The sequence below is a fragment of the Schistocerca nitens genome, chromosome 8 (genome assembly GCF_023898315.1).
Source record: "Schistocerca nitens isolate TAMUIC-IGC-003100 chromosome 8, iqSchNite1.1, whole genome shotgun sequence".
Taxonomy (NCBI): Eukaryota; Metazoa; Arthropoda; class Insecta; order Orthoptera; family Acrididae; genus Schistocerca; species Schistocerca nitens.
The window spans coordinates 470,639,110-470,656,453 of NC_064621.1; the positions used below are offsets into that span (position 1 = coordinate 470,639,110).

The window sequence follows — 17,344 nt, forward strand, 5'->3', positions numbered from 1 at the left end:
AACTCATTCAAAACTCTGAGAGACATTGGAACACATCAATAGCACCGAAAATGAAACCCAGGGCCCACATTTAAACATTTTGTCAGCACTTGAGGAACAGTGGAGCATGACAAGTTAACTTGTCAACAGCAGTCAAAGGTTTATTCTCACAAAGACTCCCGCTATGAAGTTTCAGACATGCAAATAATGACCTTTTCAGGACCAGCAATATACATTCTCATATGCAAAGTGAAACACACAGATGAACTAATGAAGAAGCTCATTTCATTGTGCACTGCCCTCAACAACATTTCTCACTGTGTTAACTGAAAGGAAAAAAGTGCTACCCTTTTTTTCTGTTTTTTCCCACTCAATGTTGTCTTAAGAGATTATTTTGTTGGATAGTTACCTAAAGCAAATAAAAGGCCTATTTAGCAAAAGTGAGCTGTAAAAATATTGTGTAAAATGGATAACTGTTATGCCTTTCAGAAGCATTTTTAAGAATGCTGGGGTCCTTCCTTAGTCATTTCCCGATGCATTGACACTTTAATGTGTGTTGTTGCTGACAGTAAAAATAATTTTCAACCAAGTTACGAATTGCACAGTCACAATATAAGACACACAAATAATTTTCATATAGACTTTCTCTCCTTGTTTGGACTAGAGCTACGTAATCTAGTGGGAAGATTTTCAAATATCTGGATTAGTTTATTGGATATTTCTGTTAGCTACATGGCAAGTAGCAGTGTCCATTGTAAAGCTGCATGACAAATATTAATGTACTGAATATAGGAGTCTGTATTTACAGATGTAGGTAAATATGTTCTTTGGAAACTGCCATTGTCATAAAATAAAGCATAAATGAATAGTTGGAAGTAGTTGAAATGTATTTTTCTACTGCTTTGTCTTCATTATTTGTCTCCATTAAACTCAACATGCTTGTTCCCTTTCCCTTCCTCACTGACTTGTTCTCATCATTTGACTAGCTTAAGGTGCTTGTCCCACTTCACAATTTACAACTGGCAATACACTCTGATTATGGATAAATATGATTTACATGTTTCATTGTAAATAGTCCATTTCTATGGATATTTTGATACAGTTTTGCTTAAACATCTCTGTTTTTCAGATAGGAATGAGGCTTACATAAACTTGACAGTAAATGGGAACAAAACTGATATGGAACTTGTTGAAGGACAGAACTTGAAATGGGTCATCAGTGTTGAAGCACATCCACAACCTGAGTTTTCATGGTACAAGAATGATGATGTAATCAACAATTCACCTAGAATGATTTTTTCAACCAAATCTAATGGGAAACAGTCTATACTGGAAATAAAACAGGTTACTATTGAAGATAGAGGTACTTATGAAATGCGTGCAACAAATGAAAACCTCACCAAAGAACTGACTCTGAAACTTATTGTGCTTGGTAAGTACATAAAAAGCAACATATGAAATTGTTAAGCACAATAACTTCATTTGTATGTGTTTGATTGTGGAGTGATTCATTAATTTATGTATATAGAAATATCTTATGACATTGCTAGCAATATTAAAGTATCAGTTTTGATATAAGAAATTATTTTTAACTTAGAGTTCTGTTTCTTAATTAGAGACCACGATCCAATTTCTCTAAAAAATGTGGTTGTCTCATGATTGTCTGGGGTAGAGGTAGAAAAAACATTTGTTTACATTTTGGAACTTATTAAGATTTATAACTTTATTTGACCAACATTGTACACAGGAGTGCCCACATTTTTAATGCTTGTTGGCACTGTTCAGTGTGGGCACTGTTTGTAATGCTATTGGATATCAAAACAGTACTCCACTTCCCATCACATGTTCTTAAGAATGACAGATGTCATGGCCTCTTCCACAGCATAGATCTGTTGTTACAAATCTCCTAGATTTTGAACCTTCCCCCCATGAACCATGGACCTTGCCATTGGTGGGGAGGCTTGTATGCCTCAGCAATACAGATGGCCGTACTGTAGGTGCAACCACAATGGAGGGGTATCTCTTGAGAGGCCAGACAAACATGTGGTTCCTGAATAGGGGCAGCAGCCTTTTCAGTAGTTGCAGGGGCAACAGTCTGGATGATTGACTAATCTGGCCTTGTAACATTAACCAAAATAACCAAAACAGCCTTGCTGTGCTGGTACTGCGAACGGCTGAAAGCAAGGGGAAACTACAGCCTTAATTTTTCCCGAGGGCATGCAGCTTTACTGTATGTTTAAATGATGATGGTGTCCTCTTGGGTAAAATACATGGTGCTACAGAAGAATGCTGAAGATTAGATGGGTAGATCACATAACTAATGAGGAGGTATTGAATAGAATTGGGGAGAAGAGGAGTTTGTGGCACAACTTGACAAGAAGAAGGGACCAGTTGGTAGGACATGTTCTGAGGCATCAAGGGATCACAAATTTAGCACTGGAGGGCAGCGTGGAGGGTAAAAATCATAGAGGGAGACCAAGAGATAAATACACTAAGCAGATTAAGAAGGATGTAGGTTGCAGTAAGTACTGGGAGATGAAGAAGCTTGCACAGGATAGGTTACCATGGAGAGCTGCATCAAACCAGTCTCAGGACTGAAGACCACAATAACAACAACAACAACAGATTTTGAACTTTTGTTCCGTAAACAATGTCCTTGATGAACCCCCATGCACTGATGCACTGAAATCCATCAGAGTCAGATCACCAGGAGACTGAGGGGCCCAGCGATGGGGATCCTTCTGATCCAACACTGAGGAAACATCTCATGGAGGAATGTGGTATCATACCCATAATAGTTGGGTTGTGGGAGGGGGGGGGGGGACACACCATCATGTTGGAAAATTATGTCGAGAAGCATCTGTGGAACCGCATAGTTTGCCAAGTCCATAGCTCAAATACATCTCTCTAAGAAATAAAACACATTGGTTTTGCTGAAACTGAGAAATTATTTATTCTTGGTGGTGGTGTTGGTGTTGGTGTGGGTAGTGGAAGTGGTGATTTTACAGAAGATGGTGGTCTAAGATCAGTTTAGTTAGTTAATTTATTTTATCAACGGTTGGAAGATTGACTATAACTGTGGCTGTGTGAGAAGATAAGTTACTGTGGAACAATTGGATGTTGTTGAAATGTTTACATTCTGTTATTTAAAAGATCATATCATATGGTTGCAGCACACTTAGGAGTAATTCCCCTCATAAGTATAGAGTGATTGTAATTATAGCTTTGGTACTTGAGTCAATGTAGACAAAAATCTATTTACCATATAGGTACCCAACTTTATAGGAATGACGTGCACTGCAGGATGTGTGTTATTAACAGTGTTTTTGTCATGACTTGCCGTTAGGCGCTGGTACTGATAAGGCAATGCAGGATTGAAACACAAGCATCAGTGTGCATTACAACTGCAGATAGTCAGCATGTGTCAGGACAAGGTGCATAGGGCTTTGCTTGTAAAGTTGGATTACAGATATAAATTACTAGTAGTACTAACACAAGAAACTTGTATGTACAGAACCTACAAAAATCTCTTCACAGTGTCCTACACTGCTGGAGAAAAAACTGATCATTAGTCATCCTCTGTGGCAGCTGTGGTGTTCTTCCAGGAAAGGCAAATTCCCCCCACCATGAGTTCTGCTTGCTTTTTCAGTTTACAGATACCCTATATCTCCCAGCAATTCCTGTACAGTTCTCAAATGTAAGTAGACAAAATAACTTCACTGAGCTGATGTTTATGTAGTGGAGTTATTTTCAGTTTATTAACTGGACCCCAGACCCTGGAAGAAGTGCCGAAATCCACAAGAAGGATGGTTGTGCCCCAGCAGTAAGGATGCCCTGCAAGGTTGGGACAGGTGCTGAGGGAGGAGGCGGAGGCAGCAGCAGTGGATCTGTAGCCCCCTCTGTGGTGTGGGGATGCAGCTGGTCATGTTGGTGCACCATCAGCCCATCACTGGTGTGCACCATACAGAGACAGCTGCCTAGGCAGTTGTGAATCTGGGCCAGAATCCATTCACTTGGTGGCTGAACCTCCAAGCTCAGACCTTGGAGCCAGGAGGACAACATGATGAGGACCACAATGGTATATGTTGGTGAGGCAGGAGGATGTGTGGCTGACAACAATGAAGCATCTAGGCTGAACTCCAGTATCCCACCATTGTGAGCCTGTACGAACTCGAGTAGTATGTCAAGGGGTCGTTCATGGAGGAGACCACAACATACTTCCTTATTTGAACAGTGAACATGCGGACAGGACATTCCGCCTTACCATTAAATTGGGGTGAAAAGGAGGAGCAGTCACATGCCAAATGCCTTGACAGGCACAGAAATTGCAGAAAGCCTGAGATACAAACTGTGGACAGTTCTGCCACAGTGGTGCAAGGCAATCCTCCAATAGAAAAATTTTGCAGAGGCCCTGAATCATAGCTGTGGCTGACACTGAAGGACAGGGGATAATGTATGGAAATGTAGAAAAGTATCAATGTCCAACAACGCTGCTAAGCGGGCCATGGATAGAGTGCCGTCTGTGGCATCACCTGTTAGATAGGACACTGAGAGCAGGCCACAGCAAGATATACAGTGACACCATCGATGCCGGGCCAATACACATACCAAAGAGCCAATAATTTGGTACCCAAAACTCCCTCAATGTCCCTGATGTAGGAGCTGAAGAACATCCCATTGTACAGTGGCTAGGACCACAACCATAGGTGACAGCCTCTCCGTACCTAAGAGAACATCATCATCAAATATCGAAAGGTGAAGTAGTTGGGCATGTAATCAGAAGCCCTCTCAGGAGGCTTGTCCAGCCAACCATACCAAATGAGGTGTACCACATGATGCAAAACAGGATAGGCAGTGACAGCAGCTGCAATTATGGAGACCATAATAGGAAACGCTTCCACTGTACAATGTGCCTCAACATCCAAGTGAAAACAAAGTAGTTTTTCTTGATTGAAAGTAGGATATTGCCCCATTGGAATCTGGGACAGTGTATCAGCATTGACATGCTGTGTGATAAGCCGGAAATGTATTTTATAGTTGTAGTGAGACAGAAACAAGGCCTAAAATTGACAGCAATGTGCTGCTTTCTTGGGCAATGAAGTAGAAGGATTAAACAATGAAACCAAAGGCTTTGGGTCAGTAATGAGGTTGAACTTAGACCCATACAAGAACATACAAAACGTTTTTAGGGTGTAGACGATAGCAAGCACTTCCCTTTCATCTCGGGAGTAGTGCTGCTGAATGGAGTTGAGCATTTTTGACACTTAAGCTATCAGACATTTGGGACTATCCTCATTTTGATGTGTGAGATGGAACTCTAGACCATACTGAGAGGCATCTGCAGCCAAAACAAGTTGTGGCTAGAATTGAAAGTAGCCAAACAAGGAGCAGAATGTAATTTAGATTTCAAATGCCTGAATGTGTGCTTGCAGGCCAGCATCCACTGGAAAGGAATATTCTTGTGAAGGGAATGGGCCAACACAGCCACACCTGGAATAGAGTGCTGTTGGTAAACAACCTTACCTAAAAATTCTTGAAGTTTTTTGACATAGCAGTGCGAAGCAGAGCTGTGACCATGGTGCATGACATATATGCTGAATACCATCCTGAGAAACCTCAAATCCCAAATACACAATGGAGGCTGAGAAAAATTTTACTTGACCAAGCTGCATTTCAACCCTGCTGTATGTCAGACTGTGAACAAGGTGTGTACATAAGAGCTTTTGTGTTGCTGCCCAGTCAGAACAATATCATTAAGATAGTTGATGCATCCTGGTATGGACATACTCAATTGTTCTGAAAAAAGCTGAAAAATCACTGGGGTGGCAGCCACACCAAACAGGAGGTGCTGATAATGGTACAACTTGAATGGTGTGTTAGTCAAAAGAAGCCATTTAGAGTCCTCATTTGAAGGAACCTGTAAGAGAGCTTCAGATAAATCAGTTTTGGAGAAAAACTGGCCCCCAGTGGGTTTAGCTGGTAACTTGTCTATGTGGCAAATGGTAGGTGTCAATGATAGATTGAGTGTTAACTGAAACTTTTAAGTTGCCGCAGAGGTGAAGCTGACGAGTTGGGTTTTTTAGCTATTACAAGGGGCTAGATGAGTCACTTGATGTAATAGTCTGTGTGACCCCCAGTGATGCCAGCCTGTCCAATCCTGATTTTATTTGATCACGTAAAGCAACTGGAATAGGGCTTTCACAGAACACGTGCAGCCACCCTGTAGTTTTCAGGGTAATGTGGGTCACAATATTAGTGGCGCAACCTAATCCAACTGAGAAAAGAGACGAGAACTCAAAACACAGAGAATCTAACTATTGGTAAGGGACCTGGTTGGAAATGAGATGGACCATACCCAAAATGGAAAACCCAAAAGCACTCAAAGCATCCAGACCAAACAAATTTACAGCACTATGAATACCCACTACCAAAAAAGTCAAGGAGTGAACCACAGATTTATATGTAGTGGTAACCATAAATTGCCCCAAAATTGCAATATGCTGCTTGTTGTAATTCCCCAAATGCCAAGTAAGCCTGAACTTCAATAAACAATTTGTTATGATTTGTAATCATTGGAGACACACAATTAGCATCCATGTCCATGTCTGCAGGAGGGAGCTTGGAATGACACACAGATGCTATGCATCCTCAGCTCTTACAGTTGCTACAAGTTGCCCAGCACTTAGGGTACATGGACCTGTCATATGGCATGAAACAGGGCAATATGGGAGTGCTGAGTGCTGCCATTTCTGCTACTTCTGCTGCTGTTATTGTTGTTGTTTTGTTTGGCATGTCACTGTCCAGTGCAGTGAGGATAATGCATTTGTATGTATGCCAGCTTGTCATCCCCTGAGAACTGACTGGCACCTGATGACCAGGAACAGGAGCCACTGCAGCAATGGCACACCATGCCTCAGTCTGATCACCAGCAGCAAGAGATACCTCAGAAGATTGAGCAACATTTAACACTTCAGCCAAAGATAAATTATTACACTGTAGTGCACGTTGACACACCTCCTTGTCAGGAACCACCCCAAATGATTGTGTAGCATAAGGATCATACTGAGTATCAGTAATAAACTAACATTCGTGATGGAGGTTGTGGAGTTCGGCACCCAAGCCCAGCAAGACTGGCGATGCTGTTTATGACAAAGATAGAACTCTACACTTTCTCCAATGACGCGCATGCATTTACGGTGATAATTTGGCTACAACTAACATAGTTTGCCAAATAAAAGTGACACACAGGTTCTTGGGACATGGCTAACTGGTGCAACTGGTAGATGTGAGGGCAAATCCAATAAAGAGACAGAGCTTTACAGATGTGAATAGTGAATAGTGTTTTATTCGTCTCATAACATACAATTTCTAATCATATGATTAGTGGACAGGAGACACATCAAAAAAATGGATAACACAACTTAGGCCTAATTGGTACAAAGAATTTTAACATTAATATAAACTTTGATTTTTCTTTCCTCCCTTTTGTGAAGGACAGCTACATTTACACACAAGACTATATGTAAATTTATCCTGCTCAAATGTTCAGTTCATCCTTCATGAACTCCGCAACAGTGTAGTAGCAGTGTTTGAAAAGTATATCATATAGCTTTGTTTTCAGTGTCTCTAGGTTCATACTCAGAACATTATTTCCTTTTAGCTTGTTATGAATTTTCATTGCCACATACTGAGGAGACTGCGCATATAGGTTTAAGCAATGAATGTGAAGCATAAAATTGCCTTTGTTTCTTGTGTTACACATGTGATTGAAACAGTTTTTCTCGAATAACTCTAAATTGCAGCATCAAAAGTCAGGAAATGTTGCTGAATTCACTTTATGTAAATCTCCCAGTCTTCAGTCACATCATCGTAAGGGGGAAAAGGATGGCAGATATACCAATAGTGTGACTGACAACCATTAGAGCCTGCTGCTACTCAATGAGAGATAGGAGTAGTGCCTCCATGGACAGAAGAACCAGAGTAACAACCAAATGGACTGAACATGCAGAAGTGAACACTACATTCCTCGTCAAATGTATCATACTGTAAGACACATAAAGCAATGTGGCCAAATTGAACCAAAGTTTATTCTTCTCCCACATTTGAGTGAACAACAGTTGAGAACATAAACAAACATATAAACAGTCCAGGTACTGATACTAGCAGTTGCTGCCTATATGTATGGACACAAAATGAGAGTGAGTGCCTGCTGCACTGCACTTCAGGACAAATCCAGTAGATAGTGCAGTGGATGCTGTGCAATGTGCACAAGATATGTGGCCCATGGCAGTTGGCCTCTGTTTGCTAGCCAGCACAGATGTTGTTTGCAGAATATTTGAAGTGAAATGCACTGGTGTCCTGGTGCCGTGGCTTGTATCCAAGTATTACACACAGGCTTATAGCATTTATCTTTGATAATACAATTTAGAGAAACTTCAACAATTCAAAAGGTAAATTCTTGAAAATACTTGACCTTTTTGCTAAAGAGACTGTCACTGATTAAATTTTTGGTGTATTAAACAATGGAAAATCCATGATGGAATAACAATACTATGAGATATTCTTTGCTAGGGTTTTGACAATCTCTTTTCATACTGTGAAATGAGAACCATCCTACCCCCCCATCCTCCGAACCCTTCCCACAGTGATATTTTGTCACCCACCAAACCTATGTAATATCACTGTCCATCTCTGCTCCACCCCTGCTTCAAATCCATAGTTATGGCTCAGATCCCTGCAAAAGACCTGGATGTAAGACTTCCCATACAGCCTCCCATCACCACCCTCTCCTGTCCTGTCACAGGTGTCTCCCGTCTCATCATAGGCAGGGCTAGCTGTGAAAATGCCATTTGGTCTACAGGAAGTTGCAAGCACTGTACTGTTTTCTACATGGGCATGACAACTGAAAGCTGTCTGTCCACGTGAATGGCCGCTGCCAGACTGTGGCCAAGAGAGAGCCAGACCACCCAGTTACTGAACACACTGCCAATCATGAAGTGCTTCACTTCACCGACTGCTTCACAGGCTGCACCATCTGGATCCTTCCTACCAACACCAGCATTTCTGAAGTGTGCAGGTGAGAACTCACCCTACAACATAAACCTCATTCCTGCAACCCCCTGTCATCAACCTCCGCTAGTCCCAGTTCTCCACCAATCTACACCTTCCCTGCTCCCACTCCAGCACTACACACACTTTCGTTCAACCAACACATTCTCCAGTCTTTCCCCCTTCTCTACTTCTCTCCTCTCTCCTCTTTCTTATCTGATGGTTCAAGGCTGGGATTAATATTCAAGGTGAAAGGATGAGATTGATTGATGACATTGCTGTTCTCAGTGAAAGTGAAGAAGAATTACAGGATCTGTTGAATGTAATGAACAGTCTAATGAGTACAAAATATATACTGGAGGTAAACCGAAGAAAGCAAAAGTAATATGATATAGCAGTAATGTGAACAGCAAGAAACTTATCAGAATAGGTGATCGTGCACTACAAGAAGTTAAGGGATTCTGCTACCTAGGGCAGCAGAATAATCTATGATGGATGGAGCAGTGAGGATATAAAAAGCAGACCAGCTCTGGCAGAAAAGACATTCCTGGCAAAGAGAATTCTGCTAGTATCAAATAAAGGCTTTAATTTGTGAAAGAAATTTCTGAGAATGTATGTTTGGAGTCCAGCATAGTATGTTAGTGAAATACTGACTATGGAAAACTGAAAAAGAAGAGAATTGAAGCATTTGAGATGTGGCAGTACAGATTGTTGTTGGAAATTAAATGGAAAGATAAGGTAAGAAATGAGGAGGTTCTCCGCAGAATCGGTGAGGAAAGTACTATAGGGAAAATGTTGACAAGGAGGGATTGGATGATAGGACATCTGTTAATACACATATATGAACTTAGTGTTTCAAGTGTCATTATGTAAAATATATATTTATCCATATTACGCATTAACAATGGCGTTTTCACGTTTGCTGGAAAATTGCCTGGTGTAAAATCTGACACCAATCGAAGTATACATCAGCAAAAAAAAGGAGTGACCCTTCATTACTACTCTTAAAATTATTATTGAGTGTGACACCAAGTTAAGATTACAAGGGGTGTTTTGACCCTTTGACAGCAACATGCGGGATTTGGTGGCTGTGACTTTAATGCTTCATTGTGACAACTGTCACCATGCAATCAATGCTGAATTATGCATTATCTTGTCGGAGCCCAGGCACTTTGTAAGTGCAGTTACAATACATAAATTCACTGTATTAAAACCAACAAATAAATGAGTGACTGTGGTCAATAACAGCACTTCTCTCACAGTAAAATGTGAAAATCCAAATTGACACACATTGGAGCATATATGCTCAATCATTGTCTATTGTGTGTACAGCAAACTATTTGTGATGAGTATCACCTGTAAGTGCTGATATCAAACTGACAACTCTGTTGTCTGCTGTGCATTAAAATTTGTTATGTTGGGTGTAGAATAAATTAAGTGTGGCGAGTATGCCCACACTGGTGCAATCAAACAGGGTTTGTATTCCACCACTGCAAAATGTTTCAAAACATCTACAGCAGTTAACCATACCACAAGCACATCGTTGCAAGCAGCTATAGCAGTCAATCACACTCAGGGCATAGTGTGCTTAAACAACTGTGGCAGTCCATAGGGTATACAATGATGAGAAATTAAACTTCCATGAACACATGAAACTAGCAGCAAGCAGAGCAGAAAAAAATACTCATCAAATTGGCAAGGCTAAATTCAGAACACTGCAGACTACCTCTTCAGTCACAAGAACTTACATTGAGCCATCTTTGTATAAGATGGTACATAGACTGACTCTGATCACTAATGAAGCAGCAGTCTGACAAAGACAAAGAAGTGTCTTGCTTACAATTTGGGGGTTTTTGGTACAACTTCAGCAGATGCTGCTATGAATCTACCTGATAGGCATTAAGAACTCCAATCTACTGGTTAAAGATGGGGAGACTAATGGATAAATGCAATTACCAATGTAAACCTACAAACTACATGCCAGCTGAGTAACTGGTGCTTGGATACATGGCAAGGTGAATGGAAACAAGTGATAAGGAATGTAGATTGTACACCATACTCCCAGACAATTTGGAGTAGTTAATAATGAAACACCTGAATCCCATCCCAGCTGCAGTATGGTACATTTCTTAGCTGGGCATGGACCTTATCCCATGCACTTGAACAACATGAGTCTGAGGCAGACACCAAGGTGCATTTGTGGAAAAGGAGTTTCCCCACCTGATACAGTCTTCTTCTGTGGACAGTACATGGACATCAGAAACAAACTAAAAATAGACTATAGCAGCACAGAACCAGATATCCATAGCATAATCAGAAAGGAAGATCAATGGACACAGCCAAATGACTTGGCAAATAAGATTTCCAAAGTGACGTATGAGAAGCACGCACAAACAAGGCAGCAGGAGTATGTCTAGCAGGCAGACAGAGCTCAAAGGGTGGAAGACAACTCATGAAGATCAGTCTGCAACAGCTTTGCTGCACTATCATTGCCTTACAATAGACAGTAAGAAAGTAATGTATTAATTAGGTATTAGAAAGCAATAGTTAACAATAAAATGTCAACAATGAACAAGAACTAAACGAATAACAATCAAATGACATCACTTGCCAAAACCAAAATGTACACATGCATCTCCTATGTGTGACTTCATTTGTACAGCAAGTAGTATTAAATATCAAATAATTTCTAGTTTATATAACTTCTAGTTTAGCCTTTATTATTGTAACTTAATGAAGGCATTGTGACTGGTGGTCAGTGTCTCAACCATATTCAGAGATACCAAACAGGTTATGGGACCAATGCAATCTCTTCTTCCTTATCTTCTGTTTTCATTCTTCCTAAAATATTTCAATTATTTTATATTCCAGTTTCACATTCTTGTTAATTTTAAAAGTAAAAACAAACTGCAGAAAAAAATAACAAAAGAACAAAGACACAAAAGATGCTCACCTCTAGGTGGCAGGATACAGGCAATGCTGTAAGCAGAGATGGGGACTGATGGGGGGGTGAATATCAGGCCCCATTGGGTACCATACTCCAGTCACAATAACAAAGTGACAATAAACAACCCATTATAAGTTAATTAGGTGGTAGGTCATTGGGTCATTGAAGATACAGCTGGTAGTGAAGTGCATCAGACTTGGAGGGTTATGCAGTGATTAAGACTCACATTTTTGAGAGTTTGAAGAAAAATGGGAAATGGAATGGTACATCAAAATTATGAAAGTAACTATGAGAGAGTGCATTGCGCTCAGAATGTATTGTGAACTTACAGAACTAACACAATCAATGTTTTCAGGAAAACCTCATGTCTACATGCCACAATATCCACTTAAATTTTTGTATAAACCGTCTCAGAAAGTGGGTGCCAAAGTGAATGCCACTATCCTTGGAAAGCCAAGCCCAAATGTGACTTGGTTTTTTCAGCCAGAGGGTAAGGAGAGAATGGCCATCAATGTAAGTAGTCTCCACAAATATTACTTCCATTGGTTTTCATTAATCAGTTGCATCAACATTGGAGTAAATACTGAACCATTGTATAAAATTCAACACTTCATTAAAAGGACATGTGTTGAGATTTTTCTCATATACACATTAAAAACAAATATCTTACAAGTCGACCACTGACTTACTGAACGTTGCATTGTAAGTTGTTTTGTGAGAAACACAATACATTGCAGATTCTGAATTATAGAAAAATGGGAAGAGGTGGGGTTGAAATAGTGGTGAGAGGGGACGGGGACGGGGGGGGGGGGGGGGGGGGGGCATATGCAGATTTGTCAGCTTGATTTTTTTCTACTTGGTACTTCTTTGCATGTTTCAACATTTCATCTTGGAGTTAATCACACAACACACAGTATCATTGTTATTATCACTCTTGTGATAAAACATGATACCGAAAATTGAGCAAAGATTAGATGGAACTTTTTGGTTATTGCAAACATTTTTATCAGAATAATATGGACATTACTTTTTGGTGTTCATCTTTCAGGAGTGCCATTTTCCCTGCAGTTCATCACTGTTCCATTTCTTAAGGCAAGACCAGAATTTACAGATCACACACAGGTCATCCTTGAGCCACACACTTCTCTACCTTAATGTAACACTCGCTGGCATCAGATATGATAATAACAACCATTTTAAATGTCATTGATACAGGTCAGTACTAAATATTATTACAGCAAAGACATACAGATTTATATGCCTGAGAAGAATACTGCATAGAAAGTAAAAATTATTCAATTTAATCTACAGTTACAGGAAGTCTACCAGCAGTGTGACGTAGTGAGTTCTCAGTGGTTTCGATGCATATGTTGCTTGATTCAAAGATTTTCTCCTCTGAATTCAAAGAGAATAGAAAGAAAGGAAGAGTTATGTAAAGGTGGCATGATACCAATAGAAAAAGTAAAGTTTTTTCATGTTGTCATTCAAGATGTTCATCGTTTATTTATCTGCAACGTATAAAGAGCACATTTTTCTTTTGCCATGTTTTGTTGACCACCCATATCACTATATTAAATGCTAGTTGTTAAAGAGCCCTTCAGAATTGTCCTCACTGAAACCTTTTTGCACCACCGTGCACTAACAGCAGCCCTGTAATGCTGTAGTGGACAATCTCAGTGCTATACTGCTGAATTAAATGTTGTGGGTGGTACAAATTCTGTGAGAGCCAGTTAGTTCGGTTCTATAAATGACCATATAATTCTCTTAATTTTAATTTGCCCTACTGTAAACCAATTGCATCGCACAGTTTCCTTTTACTAACATTTTTGTATCTAAGTTATTTTAAGCCTTTTAAAATGTTAGAACTTCCCAACATGTATGTACTTTGCTACATGTATATAGTCTATCTGTATCATGACAAATTAAAATGTCAAACATTCATCACACACTTCTTTCAGCATTTTCCCATTATTTATTTTGCATTGTGAGGACCTATTCATAATCCTTCACACAGTCGGAGGATACTATAGGTAGAGGTCATTATTTCATATTGGCTTTCTTACCCATTATCAAGATACAAGGGTGTGAATTATGTGGATTTATTACATGCAGTTCAGATGCTTAGGAAACTTAATTGGATAAAAATCATCAGATTGTGTATGAAGGTGTGGTTATAAATCTGCATTTAAATATAGGTACGTGAAGAACATAAGTTTCCATTGCTGTTGAGACTCCATAAAACTGTGTGTTTCTTCTTAATATACAGAATCCCACAAAAATGAAGCAGCTGTTTGGTTCATGAAGTGTAACAAATATCACTGTACACTTTGGATTGAGCACAGAATAATTGAAGGAAGAATGAACTAGATATACATTCATTCACTATTTTTGTGGTTATAAATTACTCAATTTAGTTAATTCCTAGGTTTTATTACTGATCTCAAAGGAAAGTTAAATACTTGTCTTAACAAATTAAAATTGGTCTTACAGAATGAAAATTTCAAAAATTATATTGTCAGTGAAGAGGATGGGTACAAAACAGTTTCAGAACTGGAGCTGAATGCTACAGAGTCTGGAATTGTGGAATGTATTGCTGCTAATAAGTATGGAAGTGACACAGAGAAAACACAGATCATCATCACTGGTGGGTAATAAACAAAATATTTGAAACCATTATGCCTTCAGAGTTAACTCTCATCATTATGGATGCAGTTGAGCTCATTGTTATGAGTTTCAACATGGACTGTTAATCCACTGTTACTCATTTTTCTCTGCTGACCTTGCCTAAGAATAGATTTTCCTTTTAACAAAAATTTATTCAAACTGCCTTTTTTAATTTTTTTTTTTTAATTTTAAAGAACAAATTTTAGAAAAATTCGGAAGCCTGAAACTCAACAGTGTTTTTTAAATTTGTATTTATCAGTTGTGCTTCTTCTAGTGGCAAAGTTGTTATCTTTTTTTTCTTTGTGGTAACTACCTAAAGTAACTTTCAATGCCTGTAACCAACATTCAATTTTTTGAAGGTTACATGCTGCACCACAGACCTTTTTTCCCCTGAATCTTCACAATTTCTTTCCAAAGTTTCATTTTAATGTGACTTCCAACTAAACATGTCATAATGCTATAAGTCATAATATAGCACAGCAAATAAAATAATTATTTTGTTAACATTACAGATTAAACCTGTTGGCTCTCATGCTATGACAGTAACAAGCAATATTAAACTTACAAAAGGGGAATAAACTTTTTAAAGTTGTAACTCTTAAATTCTTATTCTCATTCATGTTCACAGACCATTCATTTCTTTGTGAGCTTATTGTTGGTCACTGCAAAAAAGAAGCACCATGATTCATATATCAGAAAGGGTAACAACAAAATGAAATCTATATGGAAAGTTATTAATAATCATACAGGCAAACATGAAAATTCAAGTAATAAAATCACCATAAAATACAAAATTGAAATTGTTAATGATCCAGTTCTAATCTAATATATAAAAATGAATCGCAAAATGTGTTGGTAAGCGCATAACTCAACAACGCCTCGACCAATTTGGCCAAATCTTTTTTTAAAATGTTCGTTGAAGTTCAAGGATGGTTTTTACGGCGAGAAAAATTAGAATTATTGCTGGAAAATTGATTATATTGTTTAAAACTGCCCTGGATCTGATGCCATCCGATAATCACAAAATTGTAATCAGAGCTGATAAAACACCTGCAGGTCAACATACAAGACGTTTTAATGCACCAACTATTGATGAAGTTGCTATCGTTGTAGTTGGAGAAAACTTGGAATCCCGTGATATTGTTTTACATCGTCGGAATGATCAATTACAACGTATAAAGGAAACACACCGCTCATATGATGCACTGCAATATCCCATTATATTTTGGCAGGGTGAAGATGGCTACGATTTCTCAATAAAAATGATAAATCCCATTACAGGTAACTAAAATATTAATTTAGCTATGGCGATAATATCTCAGTCATTATATTATGTATTTTAATTTTATATTTGAATGTTATTAAAAGAAAATCTATTTACAGGTTCTGAAACCAACAAAAAAGTCAGTTCAATGAACTATTATTCATACCGCCTAATGATTCGGGAAAATGAAGAAAATCACATATTGAAATGTCGGCGATTATATCACAAATATGTTGTTGACATGTATGTAAAAATTGAAACGGAGAGATTAACATTCATCAGGTTGAATCAAACCAAACTCCGATCTGAAGAGTATATTCACCTTCGAGATGCGATTAATACTGATGGAAATGCACAGAATGTCGGTCGGATGACTATTCTTCCAGCAACATACATCGGAAGCCCTCGGCATATGCACGAATATGCTCAAGATGCCATGTCGTATGTTCGTCATTATGGTACAGCAGATTTGTTCATCACATTTACATGCAATCCGCAATGGATAGAAATCAAGCAGGAGTTATTCCCTGGGCAATCACCCATTGATCGTCATGATATTACAGCCAGAGTCTTTAGACAAAAGTTGAAATCTTTAATGGATTTCATCGTAAAACATAATGTGTTTGGTGAGACACGCTGCTGGATGTATTCTGTGGAGTGGCAGAAACGAGGATTGCCACATGCACACATTTTGATTTGGTTGGTTGAAAAGATAAGGCCAAATGAAGTTGATGCAGTGATATCAGCTGAAATCCCTAATGTACAAGTAGATCCTGGATTGCATGAGGTAGTTATCAAAAACATGATACATGGTCCCTGTGGAACTCTTAATCAAAATTCACCATGTATGATGGATGGTAAATGTTCAAAACGATATCCACGGACATTAATATCGGAAACAATTACTGGTAATGACGGTTATCCATTGTATCGTCGCAGATCGACAGCAGACAATGGAAAATCAACAATTGTCAAATTAAATCAACAAGATATTGAAATAGATAATCGTTGGATTGTTCCATATTCACCCATTTTATCAAAGACATTCAAAGCACACATCAACGTTGAATCTTGCCATTCAGTGAAATCTATTAAATACATTTGCAAATATGTAACCAAAGGGAGTGATATGGCTGTGATTGGAATTGGTGCAGAGAATTCCAATGATGAAGTTACCCAATACCAAATGGGCCGCTATGTCAGTAGTAATGAAGCAGTTTGGCGAATATTTTCTTTTCCTATTCATGAGAGACACCCTTCTGTTGTTCACTTAGCTGTGCATTTAGAAAATGGACAAAGAGTGTATTTTACAGCACAGAACGCAGTACAAAGAGCTGCTCAGCCACCATCTACTACATTAACCAGTTTTTTTGAGACATGCCAAAACGATCATTTCGCACAAACATTGCTATATTCTGAAATGCCAAAATATTATACCTGGA

General features: G+C 38.8%; 1 protein-coding gene across 1 annotated transcript in view; it reads left to right on the plus strand.

Moving 5' to 3' along the window:
* LOC126198832 (vascular endothelial growth factor receptor 1-like) overlaps window positions 1–17,344 on the plus strand; it is a 308,538-nt gene that overhangs the window by 161,832 nt on the left and 129,362 nt on the right. The window contains exons 8-10 of the mRNA XM_049935411.1: window positions 1,109–1,411; window positions 12,330–12,487; window positions 14,465–14,618. Coding sequence (XP_049791368.1) covers window positions 1,109–1,411; window positions 12,330–12,487; window positions 14,465–14,618 — 615 coding nt within the window. The remainder of the gene's footprint in view (window positions 1–1,108; window positions 1,412–12,329; window positions 12,488–14,464; window positions 14,619–17,344) is intronic.